General features: G+C 47.1%; 1 protein-coding gene across 4 annotated transcripts in view; it reads right to left on the minus strand.

Moving 5' to 3' along the window:
* The window catches only part of NFATC2 (nuclear factor of activated T cells 2), a gene marked incomplete at its 5' end in the record, with an annotated part of 154326 nt that overhangs the window by 72535 nt on the left and 60750 nt on the right, over window positions 1–21041 (minus strand). For all 4 annotated transcript variants that reach the window (XM_082856977.1, XM_082856975.1, XM_082856978.1 and 1 more), the window contains 2 exons: window positions 2393–2565; window positions 3513–3715. In XM_082856977.1, coding sequence (XP_082713103.1) covers window positions 2393–2565; window positions 3513–3715 — 376 coding nt within the window. The remainder of the gene's footprint in view (window positions 1–2392; window positions 2566–3512; window positions 3716–21041) is intronic.

The following is a 21041-nucleotide window of genomic DNA, read 5'->3' on the forward strand; positions in this document are numbered from 1 at the left end:
TCCCTCCTGAGGCCTCCTGACCCCCACCTTGCTACAAACCACAGCCCCATCCTGGAGACTGAGTCATTTGCCAGAAAGGCAAGACCTTATCTTCTCAAAATCCCCCAAATCACTGAGGAAGAGCCTGAGTTTCCTTCCCCAAATGTCTTGAGATGTTCAAAACCAAGACCAGGGTGGGGCAGTCACCACGACTAGCACTTGGGGGACAGGGGTGGGGTCTGCTGGGCAGAGGAGGGGAATTCCTCCACTGTTTCTGTGATGATGTTTTTCAAACGCTTGTTTTCCTCTGTTGTCTGCTGTTGGGTCTTTCTCCTCTAACTTCAGAGCACAAACCCACCACCACGTTCAGCCTGGTCCCCCATCCTGACTCACCAGCCTGGAAGAGATCACAGGCCTCCTTCATCCTTTTCCAAAGACCAATCAAGACCAAGTTCTGGCTTCTCTACCAAAGAGGGTCCGCCCTCTCCTCTTGCTGGCTGAAGGCCAGTCTTCCTCAATGCTTTCTGCATAAAATATTCATACTTTCCCTTTCCTCATTAGTGTCTGATTAAGACTACCTCTGATGAATCCAAGCCACGTGCAGTTCTCAGCTGACCTACAGAGTATTTTGACTTTCTTGTCGCTTTTCTTAAAAATCAGGAGATTATTGGTTTATCTTAAAAACAAAATCGGGGCTTCCCTGGTGGCGCAATGGTTGAGAGTCCGCCTGCCGATGCAGGGGACACGGGTTCGTGCCCTGGTCCGGGAAGATCCCACATGCCGCGGAGCGGCTGGGCCTGTGAGCCATGGCCGCTGAGCCTGCGCGTCCGGAGCCTGTGCCCCGCAACGGGAGAGGCCACAACAGTGAGGGGCCCGCGTACCACAAAAAAAAAAAAAAAAAAAAAATCAGATTTGGCCACACTGAGTCGACACTCCCACATGGAAACCCTGGCTGGATTTGGGTAACAGCAACCCATTTAGGTGGGGAACGTGCCACCCTGGCCCCCAGTCTCTACCACTACTACCCACCCAACCCACTCCACTCATGTCCACGACCTCCCTCGTCTCTGCAGGCAGCTGATCCTGTGACACCTAATTATGGTAAAATGTCCAGTAAAAAGGGGGAAAAAAACCCTGAAACATAATTGAATATGGAACATTATTGTAAGAGCACAAAAATATTCTTAGAAGAACGAGACTTTTTAAAACTAATAAAAACAGCTTTTGTTTCTGGAACAATGCTTACTTCTTTCTTTATGCTTTTAAAAATGACTTCTCAACTCTCAAAAGCTGAGCAGACAATAAGCTTTGTCACATCTAACTACAAAATCCAACAACAAACTTGCCCAAAGTACCTAAGAATGATCTCAGAGTGATTTCTTCTCTTGAAGCCTAACGTAGCTGGGCCAGGTCTCTGCTCAGAGACCTTCCGAACAGCAGATCTTGGCCACTCTGTACTGGATTCTGAAAATCTTCTGCATCTTTGTGTGGGTTAGCTTACACCAGACTGTAAGCTCACTGACGACAGAGAAAACATCTTGCTCATCTGCAGGCCCCCAGCACAGCACCAGACACTGAGCAGATTCTCAGTAAACGCCCAGGGATGGGCTGAGGGGGATGGGCTGTGCTGAGGGTGATGGGGACGTGTGGCTCCTGCATGCCAAAGCTCCTGCTCAAATCCCAGCCCTGCTGAGACACGTTACACTACCCCTCATCTCTCTCCCTCCTCTTCTCTAAAATGGGCATCATGACACCAGCCATTGCCCAGGACTGCTGTGAGTATTTAAAGAGTACGACACACTGAGCACCTAGCCCAGTTACCAGTGGAGTCACAGTGCAGTAAGCGAGAGCCACTGGGATACTATTATTATTCTATTGAAAGAAGAGAAGAGGAACAAGGGACTTCCCTGGTGGCACAGTTGATGGGACTCTGCGCTCCCAATGCAAGGGGCCCGGGTTCGATCCCTGGTCAGGGAGCTAGATCCCACATGCATGCCGCAACTGGGAGTCCGCATGCCACAACTAAGGAGCCCGCCTGCCGCAACTAAGACCCAGCGCAACCAAACAAATAAATCTAAAAAAAAAAAAGGGGGGCACTAAGTACAGTGAACTCACTCCAACTGCATCTACCCTTTTTGAGACCAGCACAACACTTACACATTTCAAATCTTCTAAACTAAGCTGTAGGCTACTTATCAGCCATCATTATTTTTGACAGTAAACCCTCCACAAGTAAAGAGAAGCAGAGAGAAACTCTGAAACGCGTTCTGTCTCTGGCCCCTTTGGTCATCTTGGGCCACCGCTGACCCCTGCGGGTCACACATTCTTGCTGGGTACCTTGCCCAGGCTACACTGCCCAGGGTCACATACACTGCACTTGCCAAAAACCGACCCTGCCCAGAACCCAACTTACAGCACTCGATGGGGTTAGATGCTATCTGCAAGGAGACGATCCTTCCGCTGGACTCTGGAATGTGCACCCGGAACACCAGCCTCACCCGCGTGTTCTTCCTCCCGATGTCCGTCTCGCCTTTCCGCAGCTCGATGTCCGCATTCCGAAGCTTCAGGATCCCCGCACAGTCAATGCTGCCGGAAAGTCAAGAACCCCACTGACAACTGACCATCTCGGGGAGCAGGAAAGGTCACCCGCGAGGGGGGCGGGGGACTGCAATACACGGATAAATTTTTCAGCCAGGAATTTAAACCAAAATGGGGGTAAAACGCAAAGTAATTAGCAAAATCCCCCAGTGGAAATTACCTCTCTAGGGAGATTCTGCATGCTTACTTTTCTACTCTCAAAAGTACCTGAAAAACTCAAAGACGCAACTGGGAAAAATTGATTATGGACTATGCAATAGTAAGAGTAGTCATATGGACATTAAATACCTTGATTTGATAAACGTCCTGTGGTCCCGTAGGAGAGCATGCTTGTTCTTAGGAAATGCATGCTTAAGCATTTGAAAGTAAAAAGGCATGATGTCTGCAACTAACTCGCAACCGGTTCAGGAAAAAATAAAGAGAGGGGGAGAAAAACAGCAAGAAAGCAAATGTGGAAAATGTTAACAATTGGTAAATCTGAGCGAACAGTGTAACAGGAGTTCTCTGTACAATTCTCGCAGCTTTCATGTTTGAGATTATTCTCTAATAAAGTTTTTTAAACTCCAACACACGGGTGCAATGTTTCCCACAGTTTAGCCATATGCATATCCGCTCTGTGAGGTTAGACCTATCTGCATAGTTGTTTAATAATTTTAAGTCAAACAAATTTATAAATGTAAATAAATTTAGCCTCATCCCAAGCAACATAAACCAAAGATGCATAAGTATTCTTCCTCTCAATACACATGAAAAACAACTAGGTCTAGAACTTTTAAAATGGAGACTTTTAAAACAGAAACCTCTGTGGGTCCTTCACAAATTGGGAACCACTGTCTACGGGTGCTTCCATCAACTCCATCCTCCTCCCAAATCCCCGCCACTTGGCCCCATCACTTCCCCACGAAGACCCACTGCCCTCAGCCCCCAGCCCTTACGTTGCCCTCATGTTGTTTTTTGGCTCCAGTGGAATCTCCAGGACTTTGGTGTTGCCCACGATCTTCTCGTAGCTGGTGGTGGTGACGGTTTTCCCCGTGATCCGGTGTACCTGGTAGAAGGCATGGGGCTTAAGGATCCGCTCGTCGGCCGTCCCAATGAAGATCTGAAGCCCCAGCGGCTTGTTTTCCATGTAGCCATGGAGCTGAGGGGGAGAAAACAAAACCAAATTATTACAGCACCATTAACATACAGGGTATGGTGGCTACAGTCCAGCAAACAAAAACATCAAAGAAGCTCATGAGCAGCAGAAAGAACACAGAATTGCTGCAATGTCTAGAGCCATGGAGGATTGGAAGCAACTTGCATGTCCAGCCAGAGGGGGCTGCTTGCATAAATTATAGGGATCCTCTTTAAAATGGAATATTAAGCAGCCCTGAGAAAGACTGTGATAGATCAGAATTGCATTTATGGAGAAACAGCCAGAAACTGTGCTTAATTGGTGACCGGGGGTCAGGGGGTGGCAGTGAGAAGAGAAAATAAGTGGAAACGATAAACCAGAGCTCTTGACAATGGGTTGCCTAGAAAGAAGGAACTTTCAGTTTTTATATGACTATATTCCAATTAACAAGTTAGATTTTATCATTTTAAAAAAGAAAGAGCAAGACAAAAGTACCGTCATCTAAACTGATAGAAAATTAAAGACTGGAAGAAAATATGTGTAATGTATAACATGCAAAGGATTAATAGATACAATATATAAAGAATGCCTACAAGTGAATAAGCAAAGGACAAGATTCCTGGCCATCCTATTGAAAATCGAGTCCTACCCCCATGGCTGTCCCTAGCTCCTTTCCCTTCTTTTTAATGCCATAAAATATACTATATATTTTCTCAATTCCTTTTGCCTGGGTCTTTCTTCTACAACTAGACTATCACCTCATTGAGGGCAGGGATGTCTATTTATTTAACTTGCCACAGAATCCCTAGCACCTAGAATAAGGCTTGGCGCACGGTAGGCATTCTAGTACATACCTGCTGAATGAATCAATAATGAATTTTTCAACAGAAAATTGGACAAGAGATTTGAACAGGCAATTCACAGAAGAACAAATGACCATTAGCATAGAAAAGATGTTCAACTTGCCTTGTAAACAGGAAAATACAAATTAAACAACTATGAGATATCATTTTTTGCCCATTAGATGGGCACCCATGTAGATATTTGATCATATCAAGTGTTTTGGAGGCTGTGAAGACACAAACACTCTCCCATAGCTGATAGGAACATAAACTGGTATAACTATTTTTGGAGTAGCAGTTATTAATATTAAAAATACATATTCCCTATGACCTAATAAATCCACTTCTCAGTATGGACCCCAGATGAAATGCTGTGCATGCAGGAGATATGCACAAAAATGTTTACTAACACGAAGAGAAAAATGAACAATTAGTTTCATCCATCAGGCTTATGAGTAATACATGTCCAGGCTATGAAAGACTACAACAGTTAAAAAACCAGTATGGCAAAGATCCGTGAACTTCACCCGGAAGATCTAAGACATACTATTAAAAAAGAAAAGCAATTCGTAAAAAAAAAACATGGATAGCAGGATACAACTTATTTTTTTTAATGCTGAATGTTTCAATCCATTCATTTATACTCATGTAAATGCAATAGGAAAAGGTGTGGAAGGATGCGCTCCAGACTGACCACATCATGATCACTTCTAGGGATGCAGGAGATCAAGGTTGAGAAGGTGATCAAAGAGGAATTAACTTCATCCACAAAGTTACAGGCAGAAGAGCTGCCTGGAAACTTGTGGAATTTAACATTGGTTTTGAAAATTATACATAAGAAAAGAAAAACGGATGTTGAGCTAAGAGTCAGAAGGTGGGTTCCTGTCTTGCCACTCCCCAGCTGAGAAATGCTGGGCAAATCATGTAATCCTTCTGCGCCTCTGCTCCTTCCTCTGCAAACAGGGCGGAAGCGGGGTTATGACAAGTGACGACTCACTGAGACCCCACCCTTCCACAGAGTTCTACAAAATTTCAGTAGGATCTCCAGTCAAATGCCCAGAACCAAAGGCTCCAGGGCAACAGATAATCACACATGGTCTAGAACTGCACTGCCCAGTATAGCAAGCAATACAAAAATTTAATTGAAAGGTCAGTTTCTCAGTCACACGAGCCGCACCTTCCAAGCGCTCAATGGCCACAAATGGCTGGTGCCATAATGAACGGCACAGATACAGGACGTTTCCATCATTGAGAAAAGGTCTTTCAGACGATGCTGGTCCAGAAAGATGGTGTTCTCTTGTGCCCCTCTGAACACTGGACCAAGAGGCGAGCTAAGGGTGGAGCAGAGCCAGATGGCAACCTTCTTCACAACCTGCCAGGCTGACACCTACAACATTTACATAAGCGTCTGATACACACCGGAGAGGCACCCTGGGGCAAAGGTGAAAGTGAAGTCAGTCTGTTATCTTTCTCCCCCATGCAAACTGAAGAACAGGTACTGTTCTTGAGAAAAATCAAAGGAGGAAGGGCAGCTTCGAGGACAGATTCTGTTTTTGTTGTTCTTGCTTTGCATTTGGACCCAAGATAAATATCTTTCCTCACCTCCTGTCCTGGATTTATCAGGAGGTGGTAAACACAGTATCATCAGAATCAAGGAGGAGAGTAGGTAGGATAGAGAGTGACCCTAATGGTCTGAGGTTCCTTCCCCCTTCCCGGGATCTAAGAGCAGAAATTGCAGGCTGCATGTACTCAGGGTAAACAGCCAGAGAACACCTGGGGATAAAATCCGTCACATCCCAAAGGAGTCCAGCCACCTCTAGTCCCCTCCCCTGATGGTACACTAGTCCAAGCCGCTACTGCCTCTCCCTGGAGTGACCACCACTGCTCCCTAACTGACCTCTTGCCGGTCTTTAACAGAATAGCCCTCTGATCTTTAAAAAATGCAAAGCAGACCCAGACGTTCCCCTGCTTACAACCCTCCAAAGACTTCCTGTGGCCGGCGAATAAGATCCAAACTTGGTACCATGGTCTATGAGGCTTCCAACAGCCCAGCCTCTATCTTCCAGCCCTTCTACCCCATTAGGCTCCTGCCAGCACCAGCCATCCTTCTGTTCCCTGAGCACACCAAGCTCTCTCCGACCTCAGGGCCTTTGCACAGCCATCTTCTCTGCTGGCATACTCTTCCACTGGTACATTTAGCTCTCAGATCTTCAGGTCTTTCCCAAACCACATTAGTTACATACACCCAGTGCCGGAGCCAGCTATTCCACCCTTGCAGTTGCTTAAATTTTCAGGAATTTTAAGAGCCATTAGACATTACTCTGATAGCCTGAAATTAGCCACGATGAGAATATTTACACCACAAAAAGTGCTAAATGCTACAAATCGGGGCTTTCTCTAGAGAAGTAGATGTTAAACATTCACTGACACACCACAGGAATAGTTACTTCGTTACCATCTGGAATTTTCTTGTTAGTTGTTAATTTGCTTAGTATCTCTCTTTTCCACTTGAACAGGAAGTCCATGGTAGGAGAAAGCGTGTTTGTTTTGTTCGGTGTGATCAATAAGCATGTGGAATCAATGGTCACCAGCAACAACCGGGCAGCAGCTAAGTGTACACCGTCCCCAGGCCAAGCACCACACTCAACGTTTTACATGTATCACAACAATTCTAGGTAGGAGGGGCCCATTTTATAGATGAGAAAACTGAGGCTGGCAAAGTCCTGGCAACTTGCCCCAGTGGACACTGTCAGTACAGGCCAGGGCCAGGATGCGGACTCCGGGCCTTCAGGCTCTAAGTCCATTCCCAGCGTGCTGTCTGTGCCCTTGGCGTCTGACAGACTCACAGCTGCTCTCTGATCTACAACTACAGCTCAGAAAGTGCAGATTACGTTCTCAAAGGAAACACGAGCAAGTGCGAAATTATAAGATCAAGAGTGCTCTTCCTGCTGAACAAGAAGGGGCGGGGGCAGGGGAGGAGGAAGGGAGATGGAGGGAGCCAGAGAAACAGGCAACAGCAACCAAGACAAACAACGCTGCCCCTCAAGAGAAGAACCCACTTCTTTAAGCGGGAACTTTGTGTGTCCCGGGCTGAGCAGCCCCTAGTTGAGCTGGACTAGCTGATGCCATGTGAGCAGATGGAACCCACCTCACCCTCGTGAGCGCCCCCTCCCACGTAAGACAGGTCTCTGCTGTCAGAGGGCGTGGTAGAGCAGGAAGGAGAAAGGATTTCACGTTTGGTCAGACGTACCCAGCTCTCAGTCCAGGCCCTGCTTCTTATCAGCAGCTGTGTGACCTCAGAGCAGTGACTCCACCTCTCTGAGCCTCCATTTGCTCCTATAAAACAGGGACATCACTTCCCACTGCCCAGGGCTCTTTGAAGGCTAAAGAAGACCTTTATAGGGCCCCAAAGCCCAGCACACAGGAGGTACCCATGAAACGAGAATTCTCCTTGTCATCGGAGGCTGATGCAAATCAGAACACGGAGGTGATAGGACGGAACTGAACGGAGAAGTGAAGAATGAATGTGAAAGACCCACAAGGTGAAAAACAACCCCAAACATCCTGATGTGTGGTGAAACCCAGGCACTCATTCCCTCGTCTCTGTGGGCAGCTGAAGAGCCCCTGATGTGGAGGGCTGGGAGGAGGGGGGTGGGGGAAGAAACCACACCGTCTAGCGTGAAAAAAACACTTCCCCTCCGATCCCCACCCTCCCCTTCCCTGAAGGTGGCAGAAGATGACCAGAGCGTGCGCATTCTGGAGGGGGCTTGCCAGCTCTCCGGAGGTTTGATAAGACCCTATGGCTATTTACTTGCCTCTCCAAAAACTGAGTGATTTGGGTCTTGCAAACAGAACCTGATGCCTTGGGATGGCATGACCTGCCCTCAAGGTCTCAAATGCCCCGTTGCCCCCATTTTAGGAAGACCTGGGTCTCGAGGCCTCTTTCCAGGCTTCTTCAAAGATAAGGTCATCTCAGGAGCATGGCAAGCAGGGTGGCCTCCCAGCCACAGCAGACTCCCGCCTGCCCACCCACTGGAACCTAGAAGCTCAAGGTCAGCCAACCTCCAAAGCACAAGAGGCTCCACTTCCTGCAGCCAGGGTGAGAGCAAAAGTCTTCTGCTTTTCACAGAAAATTTCCCAAGCAGTCTACAAGATTCCAGGAAGAAGGGGTGCTTCTGGGGCACATCACGAGGGTCTGCCACACAGCTAGGGGGTGTCAGAGCTGATTTAATCTGCACAGCAACACACGGAAGGAAAAGCAAGGTGATCCCTTTTCTGGGTGAGAAAGCCAAGGCCCAGCGGGGTTAAGTGACTTGCTCATGACCCTAAGCTCCAAAGCCATCGGGTGGAAGCTCAGGGATGTGGCCAGATTTGCTTCCCCTGTGTCGCAGCCGCCTCCTGACGCTCCCAGATGCTGGACTATATATATTACGATAGGCAGGTCCATCCCACCAGCTCAGGCAAAAGAACCCAGACTTGAAATGGTCTCCACATCTCAGAGACCCCCCGTTTCCCAGAGAAAGCTCGTCAGAACCACGTCTGCCCCCTCTTAGCAGCAACTGAACTGTCCTGAGGCACAGGTACATGTGGATACTTGCTTTCCCTTCGTCTTGTTATAAAAGTTATAAGGGTTCATCATTCATTGCAGAAAAAATAGACAATATAAAAATATATATATTATAGAGAAAATACTCTCTCAAAAGAAATAAGCACTTTAGTGTACATCCTTCCAGACGCTTCTTCTAGGCACTTCGAGAAACATATCTGGGATTCTATTTCAGATATTGTTTCCACTTAACAATATAATGTGACCATTGCCCTTTGTCACTAAATGTTGTCCACTGGGACAATCTCAAATAACTGCCTAGTATCTCCCTGGGCTTAGACTGGCACAAGGCAAGTGAGGTTCCCCGAGCACATGGTTTAAGGAGGCACCGGCTCTCAGGGCTGTGCAAATGTTATCTGAGTACCTGAAAGTGAGTGCTACCTTAAATTTTGCCCTGCCCTGCATCCCTTGTTTCCATCCTATGTTTGGACTCACAGCTTAACCTCTACAGTTGGGCATTTAGGTTGTTCAAACATTCCCCATTATATAATGTTGCAATGAGAACTCATAAATGACACTTCCTTGAAAACAATTTTTCTATCAACTCTGTTCAGAGTTTTTAAATACTCTCAGATGGATGGGGCTGCCATCAAATCTGAAACGTGGGATTGATTTTCAAAATGGCAACAGGCCAAGGAAACTGTTTTGAATTTTACTAAAATCAAACTTTAACAATGTTAAGTAGCATTTTTTTGTTGAATTTGGAATATTAGGAAATTGGTATCGTCCTCAAATATTACATTGTGAAAGAAGGGAAAAGCCCATGGGGATGTTTTATTGTAATTCCCAACTGCCACACAGCACGCAGGGAGAAAGTTTTTTACAAATACACGTGGATCTCAAATTCTGCCTTTACTTTTGGATGCAAAAATTGCAGAACATAGCTGCTACCCCAAGCCCACTCCCATCTCACTCTCACACCCACACCCACACCCACACACACACACACACACACACCCACACACACCCACACACACCGGGAAAACTACTCCATGATTTTACTCTTATCCCAGCATTACATATCCATCTAATGAGCACATATTAATAACATCATTAAAAACCCTAATTCATGATAACTCCCTCCGCCTCACCTCCATATCGGATCCACCTCAGAGTCCTGTCAATTTGATTTCCTAAAGTGCACTCAAATCCATCACCATTTCCACATCCATCACTTCCACCCTAGTCCAAACTATGACTGTTTCTTGCCTAAAGAGTTTCCCTGCATCCCCTCCGGTCCCCACCCACGACTTTCTACCCTGTGGCCAGAATGACCTTTTATAAACTCCCAGCTCCCACTGACGACACCACCATGTGCGATCTGACCCCACCTCACATCACACCCCGACCCCCTTACCAGGGGTTCTCTGTGTCTGATCTTTCAGAAACAATCCCCCCGTCACCCTCTCCACCACCTCTGCCCTAGGTAATTCCTAGTCATACCGCAGAACATGACTCAAATACTATTTCCCAAAAAAAGTCTTTCCTTGCTCCCCGGACAAGGCGGGGCCTCCCAGCAATAGTCTTCTTTGCTATATTTCTCATAATTGCAAGACATAATTAGGTGCCCAATTAACTGTGGCGTGCCTGTCCCCTTTCCATCCTCCTAAAGTTCCATCAACAACTCAACTGCCCTTTTACAGAAGAGGAAACGGAGGCTCAGAGACATGAGGTCCCCAACCAAGCAAGCAGCAGTGCAGGGATTTGAACCCAGCTCTGACGCCAGGAGGAATATTTCCTTCATCTGCTCTATGTGCGACTGATGCAAAAGACAGAACAAGGGTGCCAACCAGGTAAAACTTGACCTGGTTGAAATATGTAAACCTAAGAGCAGAGCCCACAGAAACAGGGTGTACGCAAACCTGTGATAGACAATTTTGCAGTTATCTTTCAAGATTACAAATGTACACTTCCTTTGCTGTAGTAATTCCACTACTGGTAAGTGGGTTATCCCATGGATGCCCTGGTAGATGTGCAGAGAAAAACTAATGACAAGGTTATTCAATGCAGCGCTCTTTAAAACAGCAAAATATTGGCAACGACCTAAAGGTCCATGAAAAGAGTACTGGTTAAATCAGTATTGGGATATTACAGAGTATAATACTGTTATTAAAAAACAAAAAAGAACGAGTATGCTGGGGACCAGCATGACAGTGAATATGAATGGCAACCCCTGGAGTTGTGCAGTGCACAATCTGGGCAACCACATGGGGCACCCTAAGGAAGCTTTTTATATAGCAATATAGAATAATCTCCAAAATACACCATAACCGTGAGAACAAATATATGTGTTTTTAAGGTGGAGAAGGGATGTGTGTGTGTGTGTGTGTGTGTGTGTGTGTGTGTGTCCAAAATAAAAGTAGAAAAGAAACCAGGTCTTGTTTTAAAATGCCCACTGGACTTTGATCATTCCCAGTAAGGAGCTCTGTTGTCCCATGACTCCATGGTTGTAGCTCCCCTAAACCCAATATATTGGTTAAAATTCAACTCAAATGAATGTATACCATAAAAATAAAGCCAAAATATTCATTCAAAGAAAGAGACACCCCCCGGCCCCGGTCTGCTTTTCTCTTTGTAAACCTTGACATTTCTTTTAAGGGGCACAAAGAAGGTAAACTAAAGCGATGAAGGTACAAATGCATGTGCAAAGTCCCATCCCATCCTGTAAGAAAAGTCAAGACCCAGGACCCACCCACAGAAACGTCAAGAGCAGGAGTCCAAGGTGGAGGCCTTCAGCAAAGGAAGAGGCAGGCAGAGGTGCCAGCAGGGTCCCTTCGAGTTAAGGGTGTGGGGCCCACACCAACAGAGAAGCAAACCGCACAGCACGTCCACTGGAGCAGCAAGTCTTGGTGGCTCAACGTGTGAAATCCAGCGAGAATCTGCTTCTCGCAAGCCCGATTACCACCACTAGGGTCTGAGCTACCATCATCTCTTGCCTGGACCATTGCAGTAACCTCCTTCCAGGGTCTCCCTGCTTCCATCCTTGCCCACCTCTTCTCCTCCCCGCTCCACATGACCTTCTGCACACAGCAGCTAGAATGATCTTTAAGACTGTACATAGATCTTGTTGCTCCTCTACTCAACCACCGCCCCCACCCACCCCGCCACAGCAAACATCTTTTTTTTTTGGCGGTACGCGGGCCTCTCACTGTTGTGGCCTCTCCCGTTGCGGAGCACAGGCTCCGGATGCACAGGCTCAGCGGCCATGGCTCACGGGCCCAGCCGTTCCGCGGCATGTGGGATCTTCCCGGACCGGGGCACGAACCCGTGTCCCCTGCATCGGCAGGCGGACTCTCAACCACTGCGCCACCTGGGAAGCCCACAGCAAACATCTTTTTCGGATCAAAAAGCCAACGTCTTTAACGTGACTCAGAAGATCCTATATGATCTGAACCGTCTCCTCCATCTCCAACCCTCCCTCCCCGCTCCCTCCACTGCAGCCACACCGGCCCCGTTGTCCTCAGACAAGCCACGCACACCAGGCACGCTCCAGCCTCAGGGTCTCAGCACGAAGCGCTCCCTGTGCTTGGTGCGCTCATGCCGCATCCTCCCAGGGCTCATCCTCCTTGTCGCTCAAACCTCTGCCCAAACGACCCCTTATCAGAGAGCCCTTCCCCGACCACTCATCCCAACACGGCCCCCCACGCCCATCTCACTCTTCACCTACCCACCCTGCTCTATGCTGCAACAGCCATTTACCGTAGCCTGCTGTCGCGTGATATATTTATTTGATGTTTTTTCCCTTCTCCGGTCCCTCCCTGACTAGAGCAGCAGCAGCTTACCTGTCTGGCTCACAGAGGCACGTGCAGTGCCTAGAACCCCACGCAGGTGCTCAACACGTGAGTGACCCTAGGAGGGAGGGGAGCCCCACCAGAGGGGTCTGAGTGGCTAGCATCCCTCCAGACCCTCCCCTCCGCCATGACAAAGGGCGATTATGCTGCCCACGGCAGCTAGCTTCCAGGCCCACAGCGAACACTGTGTCCTGCTCAGCGTGCGCAGGACTCGGCTGGTTAGACAACCGACACCGGGACTCCCCTGCTCCAAGGAGAGGTGACAGCATTTCCAGGGTGTGATGGAGGAGGGGCCCCACGTCTTCTTTCTCGCCCAAGCGGGGATCCCGCTGGCCGGATATGTCTTCAGCCTCGCAGGAAGACCTCTGTGACCAGACGCCTCTCTGCTAGCGTCACATTCTATTTTATTATTGTATTTTATTTTTTATTTAAATTGAGGTAGAGTTGATGTATAATAGTCAAGTTTCAAGTGTACAACATAGTGATTCACAATTTGTAAAGGTTGTATTCCATTTACAGTTATTATAAAATATTGGCTCTCTTCCCTGTGTTGTACAATATATCCCTGTGGCTTGTTGGTTTTATACCTAGTAGTTTGTACCTCTTGATCTCCCCTACCCCTATCTTGCGCCTGCCCGCTTCCACAGGGCCACGTTTTAAAAATCACATGGTAAGCCATAAAAAGAGAATGAGACACCTTGCACGGGCTCGAAAACAAAACAAGTCAGTCTCTCTCGGTATTCTAAATTAAGAATCAAGTCATTCTATATTTCCCACATCACTGGAAATTCAAAACAGACATATCTACCGCAGAGCAAGCACGATGACTGAAGAGAGAGGCTTGATGGCCTGACACATGCTAAATGTTTCCAATTACCATGTCCACATTTGAAACCCCAAGGAAGCCATAGAAAACAGAGTGGCGAGATCAGAGACAGGCACATTAGCCTAATGGGATTCAGGGCCCAGTGCCGGACCGCATTCTCCTCTCCCCACAGCACCGCCCCCCAGGGGTCTCTGAACAAAGAAACTGGATCACTTTGCCCCCTCCCTCCTGGAGACACCAACTTTCCCTTCTCCGGTCCCACCTGCCCCACTGTCCTCTCAGCCCCCTGCTTCGGGTCCACTCAACAGGAATGTCAGAAAAAAAAAGAAAAAAAAGAAATGTCAGCTCCCCACCAGCATCCCCATCCCGACCTACTATCTCTCCAGGCCAAGGAGTGACTGAGTCATAGAGGAGATGAGTCTGGAAGTGCTGGACTGAAATATGCGAGCCTTCTCGGAGTGGACCTTTGGAAGGAGTTTTGGTTTTTTGTTGCTTTAAGAAGCCAAACGAATACTTTTCACATCTTCTCTCTGTCCCATGCCTTGGGTAGAACCAATGTAACACGGAGATTAAGAGCACGGACTCTGGAGAAGCCAGACCATCTGGGGTTACATCCTGGCACGGGCACTGACTCTGTCGTGGTAGGGAAGTTAGTTTACCTCTCCGGGCCTCAGTTTCTTCATCTGTATATGGGACTAATGACAACGTACCCTCACTGGGTTGCTGGGAGGATCAAGTGAGTGACACACAAAGCAGGTTGTAGGCGTTCGATCAATATCAACTTTCACAGACATTCTTTCACCTATGGCTGGTGACTTTGGACAATGAAATTCCTCCCTCTAGTCTAAGTTCTTGGAGGAAATCATCTTGAAGGTTATCTTTCGGCTCTAACGTGTGATACTCCTCAGGTGCATTTAGAAAATCCAAATGCCTCATCACAGTCTACAAAACCCTGCATGATCTGGCCCTTGCCCATGTCACCAACTTCATCTCCCCGACCCTGGTCCAGCCACACGGGCCCCCTTGCTGCTCCTTAAACAGGCTGAGTTTGCCCCTACCACAGGGCCTTTGCACTTGCGCTCCCCCAGCCTAGAACACTCTTCCCTCGGGTCTTCCCATGGCTGGTAATCCCCTGATTCTTTAGGTCTTAGCCTAAATTCAGGGCCTTCTTTGAGCAGCCCAGCTAAAGCAGAGGCTCCCCACTGTCGCGCCATCATTCCTGCCGATTTGCTTCGAGAAGCGTTATCTTATACATTTGCTCATTGCTGACTGTCTGTCCTCCCCACCCCACCCCCTGCTAGAATGAAAGCTTATTCATCACCACGTCCCAGCACCTTGAATAGTACCTGGCATATAGCAGATGTCCAATAAATATTTGCTGAGTAAATAAATGAACAGATTAATTTTCAGGCTCCTATGTGGCCCAACATACTGCCAAGTGATTCATCCTCCAGTGACCCTGAGAAAGGAGGCTTATTCATGTCTAGAAGAGAATCCCCATGTTTGGAGTCTGCATGAATTCACTACCACTTGAGCCAGTCTGCAGGAATGTGTCTCACCGTGAAAGAGACATATTATACCAGGCTAATTCCATTGGAAGTCAAAGAGGACACAAGCTCAGGCTGGAAAAATGAAGTGTACAATCTCTTCTCTAGCAGCATTTAGGAATGGACACAGGGAGAGACTGAGTCAAAAGTACAGTGACTCGACAGCCTCTTGGAGGTGGTGAGGAAAGGTGAGGCACGGGCAATGCCCTCTGCCACCTGTGCGTTCACCAAAGACCAGACAACAAGAGAGACCATGCTTCAAAAACATTTCTCCACGAGTCTCTCGCTCAGGGCCCCAACCTGATACTGAGGAACAAAGCGTCTGATGTCTGCATGGGACCTGGTCTCTGGGAGAAGAAGGGAAGGGGGGAGAAACTGAGTCCCCCTGGAGGGAGCAATTGAGGACTGAAGGCAGCTCATGAAAACCTTGTGCACCTATCTGACCCTGACCAGTGGTACCCAACATGGCAGTGTGAACACCCAAGGATGCTGGGATGAGAATCCCACAGCCGGCTCCAACAGCAGCCCCTCTGAACACTTGGATAAAACATCCCAAAGAAACTGCAGCTCAGCCTCACATAAATGTTCCAGCAAAGACAGGGTCATCTGGGCGAGGCATAAACTTTGGCCCTTCCTCTTTCCCTTGGGCCAAAAGCTGAAAAAGAACCCAGAGATGGTGAAGTGGGAAAAGCCAGGACTTGTGAAATGCAAGACAGCCAGCTGAGCCAGTCAAGGCCTTCAAAAGGTGAGTTATTCCCAATCAAATGACACACCTCCCCCCCCCCCACCCCAAAGGCCACGCAGGTCTCTCTGGATCCAGACCAAAAATTCTGAGTCACTTTTGCCACAAAGGGGAAAAAAAGGAGAAGGCAGACGTGATGTGTACCTTTCCGCACGCTATTTTGGGATTTTAATATCCAATTTCTTTCGTTTCAAAGGGTGGGTTTTTGGAGGGCTCTGCATAACGTTTGTACCGTGCACAGGCGAGACAGTGCGGAGACAGGCCTCTGCCGGTGACCTGGGGAGAGGCGGGGCCCCTTTGGCAGAGCAGCAAGTCGCATCATCCAGGAACAAGGAGCCCGTTCTTGTGCGGAGCCGCTCGGGGCCGGCTTTCATAACACGATGGGAGCATGTGGGCCGATCCGATCTGACTCACCTCTTGCTGGAGGCAGCTCCGCGCTCATTCACTCATGCGTTTATTCATTTATTCATTCATTGAGCAGAGGGCCTCTCAGGGAAGGGTCGCTAAACTGGAAGCTGTTCTCACAACAATGACTACGCATCCCTTGGGTGAAGAATCGGGTACCTCTCTGGATGGATGGTGACACCTGGGATTATCATTATCTCACAATGTGTTTAAGATGTGGGGGAAAAAAACAAAAACAAAACTAGTGAATCAGGATTTTTCAGCCTCAGCACTATTGCCTGAGGTTGATTTGCGGGCCAGCTCATGCTCTGTGGGGGCCTGTCCTGTGCACTGTAGGGTGTTTAGCAGGGTCTCTGGTCTCTACCCACAAGATGCCAGTAAACTGCTCCCCCCGCCCAACCCAGTTGTGTTGATCAGAAATGTCTCTGGACATTGTCAAACGCCCTCTGAGGGACAAAATCACCCCACTTAGGACCATTCTTCAATTACACTGACATTTGTGGAGAAGGGCCTTTTTCTACAGAAAATCTGTATTGGAACCCTATCCGCAGTCCATCAGAAAGTGCAATTGGCAGAATCTTCAAAGGGCACCTCTAATCCTTCAATCTCTCACCTTCTCTTCCACCTTCCCTGGGTCCCAACACCACCATCGCTTGCCCAGACCACTGCACCCACCCCCTTGATAATGTCCCTGCCTTTCTCTTGCCCTCCTCCTACCTCACCATCCTAAATACTTTCTCTACAAGCAGCCAGAGGGAACTTTTTAAAGCAAATCAGATCACATCACTGCTCTACTTAAAACCCACCAATGGTTTCCCGGTGCATAAAGAATAAAGTTCAAATTCCATGCCCCGCAAGGTCCTGCATCATCCAATTCCTTCTTCTCTCTCCAGCTTTAACTCCTACTGCTCCTTCCCTCGTCCACTACAGGCAGCCACACAGGCCTCCTTGTCAGTCCTCAGACACCCAAGCTCTCCTGCCTCAGGGCCTTTGCACATGCTGTTCGCTCTATAGGGAAGGCTCTTTCTCTGGTTCTCATCCGACTGACTGCTTACTGTCATTCAAACATCAACTTAAATGAACCCATGCCTGGAGAGGAATCCCCTGACAATGCCAATATAAAGTAAACCACCTCTCCAGGTATTCTCTCCTATTACCCACTCTTTCCCCTGAACACACGTCATCACAATCTGAAATGACCCAACTTATGGTTTAACCTGTTCAATGTCTGTTTCCTCGTTGGAATGAACACCTCATTTTTCTCCTTCACTTATAACCTTTGTTATAAGAAAAACAACTTATTAAAAAGTAATAATAGCCACACTTTGCCTAGTCTCGCAAGCACTGACTTTCAAGGCCCTCGGCCCCTGACGCCTCCATGGCTCCTTAGAATATGCGCCATCTGTGAAGGCCAGAAGGACGAGTGGCCAGTGTGCTCGTCTGGATTTTCAAGATAAGGAAACCAAGGCTCAGATTCACTTACCCTTTTGCTGACTACAGAGAAAGTGCCTATGATGTGCCACGCAGAGTTCTAGGCGCTGGAAACTCAGCACTGAGACAGACCAGACTAGCAGGAGGGAAGGCTGGAGGTTTTTGACTTTTGGGTACAGACGTGCCCTCAAAAGAGATTCCCAAAGGTCCCCAGGGACCATCCCTCATAGGAGACCTTTCTTGCCCTCTCATCAGCTGGCATGTTCCATGGACCTCTCCTAAAACCCTGCTACATCTTCAAGTTTAATATTCACCTCTCTAGACCACAGGCTATGAAACATCAGGTAATAAATGAAGGACCACAGCTCTCAAAACGTTAAAACTGTATTATAAAAACTGTTACAGTATCTTTCTTCAAGGTTACCTGTTGTGGCAGAGACCACTTGCTCTCTATCTGTTACCCATTTTCCCTTCCTTAGTAACAGGATCCCAGTTATCTTAGGTGGCAACGAGTCCAGCTGACAGTCCACACTTCCTAGCCCCTTTGCAGATGAACATAGCCACGTTACTAGGTTTGAGTCAACGAGATGTAGGCAAAAGTGTGGAGAGGACTTGCAGAAAGGTTCCTGAGAGGAAGCTAACCCAGATGGGGAGTGGGCCCCTTTTGCCCTGTCTTCTTTCTTCCTTGGAATTATACTGCTTGGAATATGGATGTGATGGCAGTGGCTCCAGCAATCATTTTGGACTATTAGGTGACCCTGAGCGGGACAGGAAGAGAGGAGGGGCCTGGATTCCTGATAACTTCATAGTACTTCAGATGACCCATCTCTAGACTCTCTCCATAAGAAAATAAGCTTTTGGGTGTTTAAAGCAACTGTTACTTTGGGTTTCTGATAGATGCAACTAAACCTAAGTCTAACTGAAAGACCCATCATCCCATCACCCATCCCATCATTTCCTCATGTCCCCTCAACTGCATCTCAATGGGAATAAGATGACCATGCTTAGGTGAGCTTCAATTGAAAATAAAAAAAAAAAAAAGACTCAAGATTCAAAGAGTAGATGTATTGGTGCACAAGTCTGCTTTACAAAAGGCTTCATAAAAAACGATTTCTGTTAAGAGCCAGTACTGAATGTGAATCTGAAAGGAACTGTCATACCCAAAGAGTCAAAGATCCAACTGCTCAGAACCATTTCAGGCAACGACACCCAAGTCAGTCTGCTCTCCCTCTTATGCATAATTGGAATGAGTGTCTAGAAAGGCTGTCTGACACATGCAGGGGTGACGACGGTGCTCGCTAGAAATAAAATTGCTGCTTACTTTCTGTCTGGTTTCCGAATTGCTTTTTCCTGGTTGAAAGGTGCCAGGCCTGGCAGCTTTCTAAAAATTTAAAATTCAAGTCAACAAATATTTGTGGAGCACTCTCTATTCACAAAAAAAAGCCACACTAGGGAAAATCTGTATAAAAGGGGGATGCTATAATTAATCATAATAATAACAGTAACGACAGTAGCAGCTAATAATGTATTGAGCATTATTGCTTGCTAAATATTGGGCATTGTTCTAAGTGCCAATATCTATCAGCTCATTCAATCCTCATGGCAACCTTCTGAGGCAGATACTATTATTTTATTTAAGAGGAAATTGAGGCACAGAGAGGTTAGGCAATTTGTTCAAAGTCACACAGCCAGGAAGGGAGAAGTCAGGGTTCCAAGCAGGCAGTTCGGGCTCCAGGGCTCATTCTCCTGACCCTGGATGATATTCTGCTCCTGTTGACTCAGAATGGGGGAGACAGCACACCCACAAGCGGCCACACAATGTCCCCAAACCTCGATCATTCTCTAGCCATGTTCCTGAGCTTTTACTGAACCATTAGTGACTGAACTTTCTCTTTAAAAGGTAACTTGTATTTCTACTTACAGAAACTTATTTTAAAATAAATTTTACATTTTTTGCATAATATATAAATACAAATATTTATATAATCTATACTATATGTATACCATAAATAGTTATACAAACTATTGTGTATAAAATAAATAAGCTACAAGGATATATTTATTGTACAACACAGGGGATATAGCCAATATTTTATAATAACTGTAAGTGGAGTATAAACTTTAAAAATTGTGAATCACTACGTTGTACACTTGTAACTTATATAATATTGTACATCAACTATATCTCAATTTTAAAAGTTTAAAAAATCAATAAATTCAAGTTAAAGCTACTAGAAATATTTGGATAAATAATAACCCTCTTCAAAAATCTTCCATAAACAATGCCGGCAAAATGTTGATAGTTGTTGAGTGATGGGTACATAGCGGGTTCACTGCACCATTCTCTCTAATTTTATGTATGTGTGAAATCTTCCATAATTAAAATTTTAAAGAATATAAATAAATAAAATAAACTTTATGTCACTACCTCAAATAGGAACCCAGGATCATCAGTCAGCAATCAAAGGTGCACATAAATACACAATAAAGGGCTTCCCTGGTGGCGCAGTGATTGAGATTCCGCCTGCCCATGCAGGGGACACGGGTTCGTGCCCCGGTCCGGGAAGATCCCACGTGCCGCGGGGCGGCTGGGCCCGTGAGCCATGGCCGCTCAGCCTGCGCGTCCAGAGCCTGTGCTCCGCAACGGGAGAGGCCACAACAGTGAGAGGCCCGCGTACAGCAAAAAAAAAAAAAACAATAAAATACCGGTGCCAAGAAAATAATTATAAATGTTTTTTTAAAATGCTAAGTACCACAGAATTCATTGACCAGGGAACCCCAGGAAACCCCAGTTTGAAGAACACTGACTGACACATTAGTCTGTCACAGGCAGTGCTAGGGGAAGAGCAGAGCCAGGGTTGGGAGCCAGGCGATCATCAAGGGACTTGTTAAAAAACGACCTGGGTCAGCGCCCAGACACAGGAGAGGCTCAGGAAACCTTTTGCTCAAGGAGCCGAGAAGCTCTACAAGAAGAAAAAGAACCACTGCCCTGCCCGCGTGCTAGCAGAGGGGTCCTTTGTGCAGAGAAAGAAGTAGAAAAAGAAAATCCACCAACGTATAAAACTTCGATGCATTTTCCTGAAACCAAAAGCGACAATCTTCCAGGCAGCTGCTTGCCTGTTTGTCTTCCTTGTTCTGTGTGTGCAACTGCAGGGTCTCC

The sequence above is a fragment of the Leucopleurus acutus genome (genome assembly GCF_964270905.1).
Source record: "Leucopleurus acutus genome assembly, chromosome: 16".
Lineage (NCBI taxonomy): Eukaryota > Metazoa > Chordata > Mammalia > Artiodactyla > Delphinidae > Leucopleurus > Leucopleurus acutus.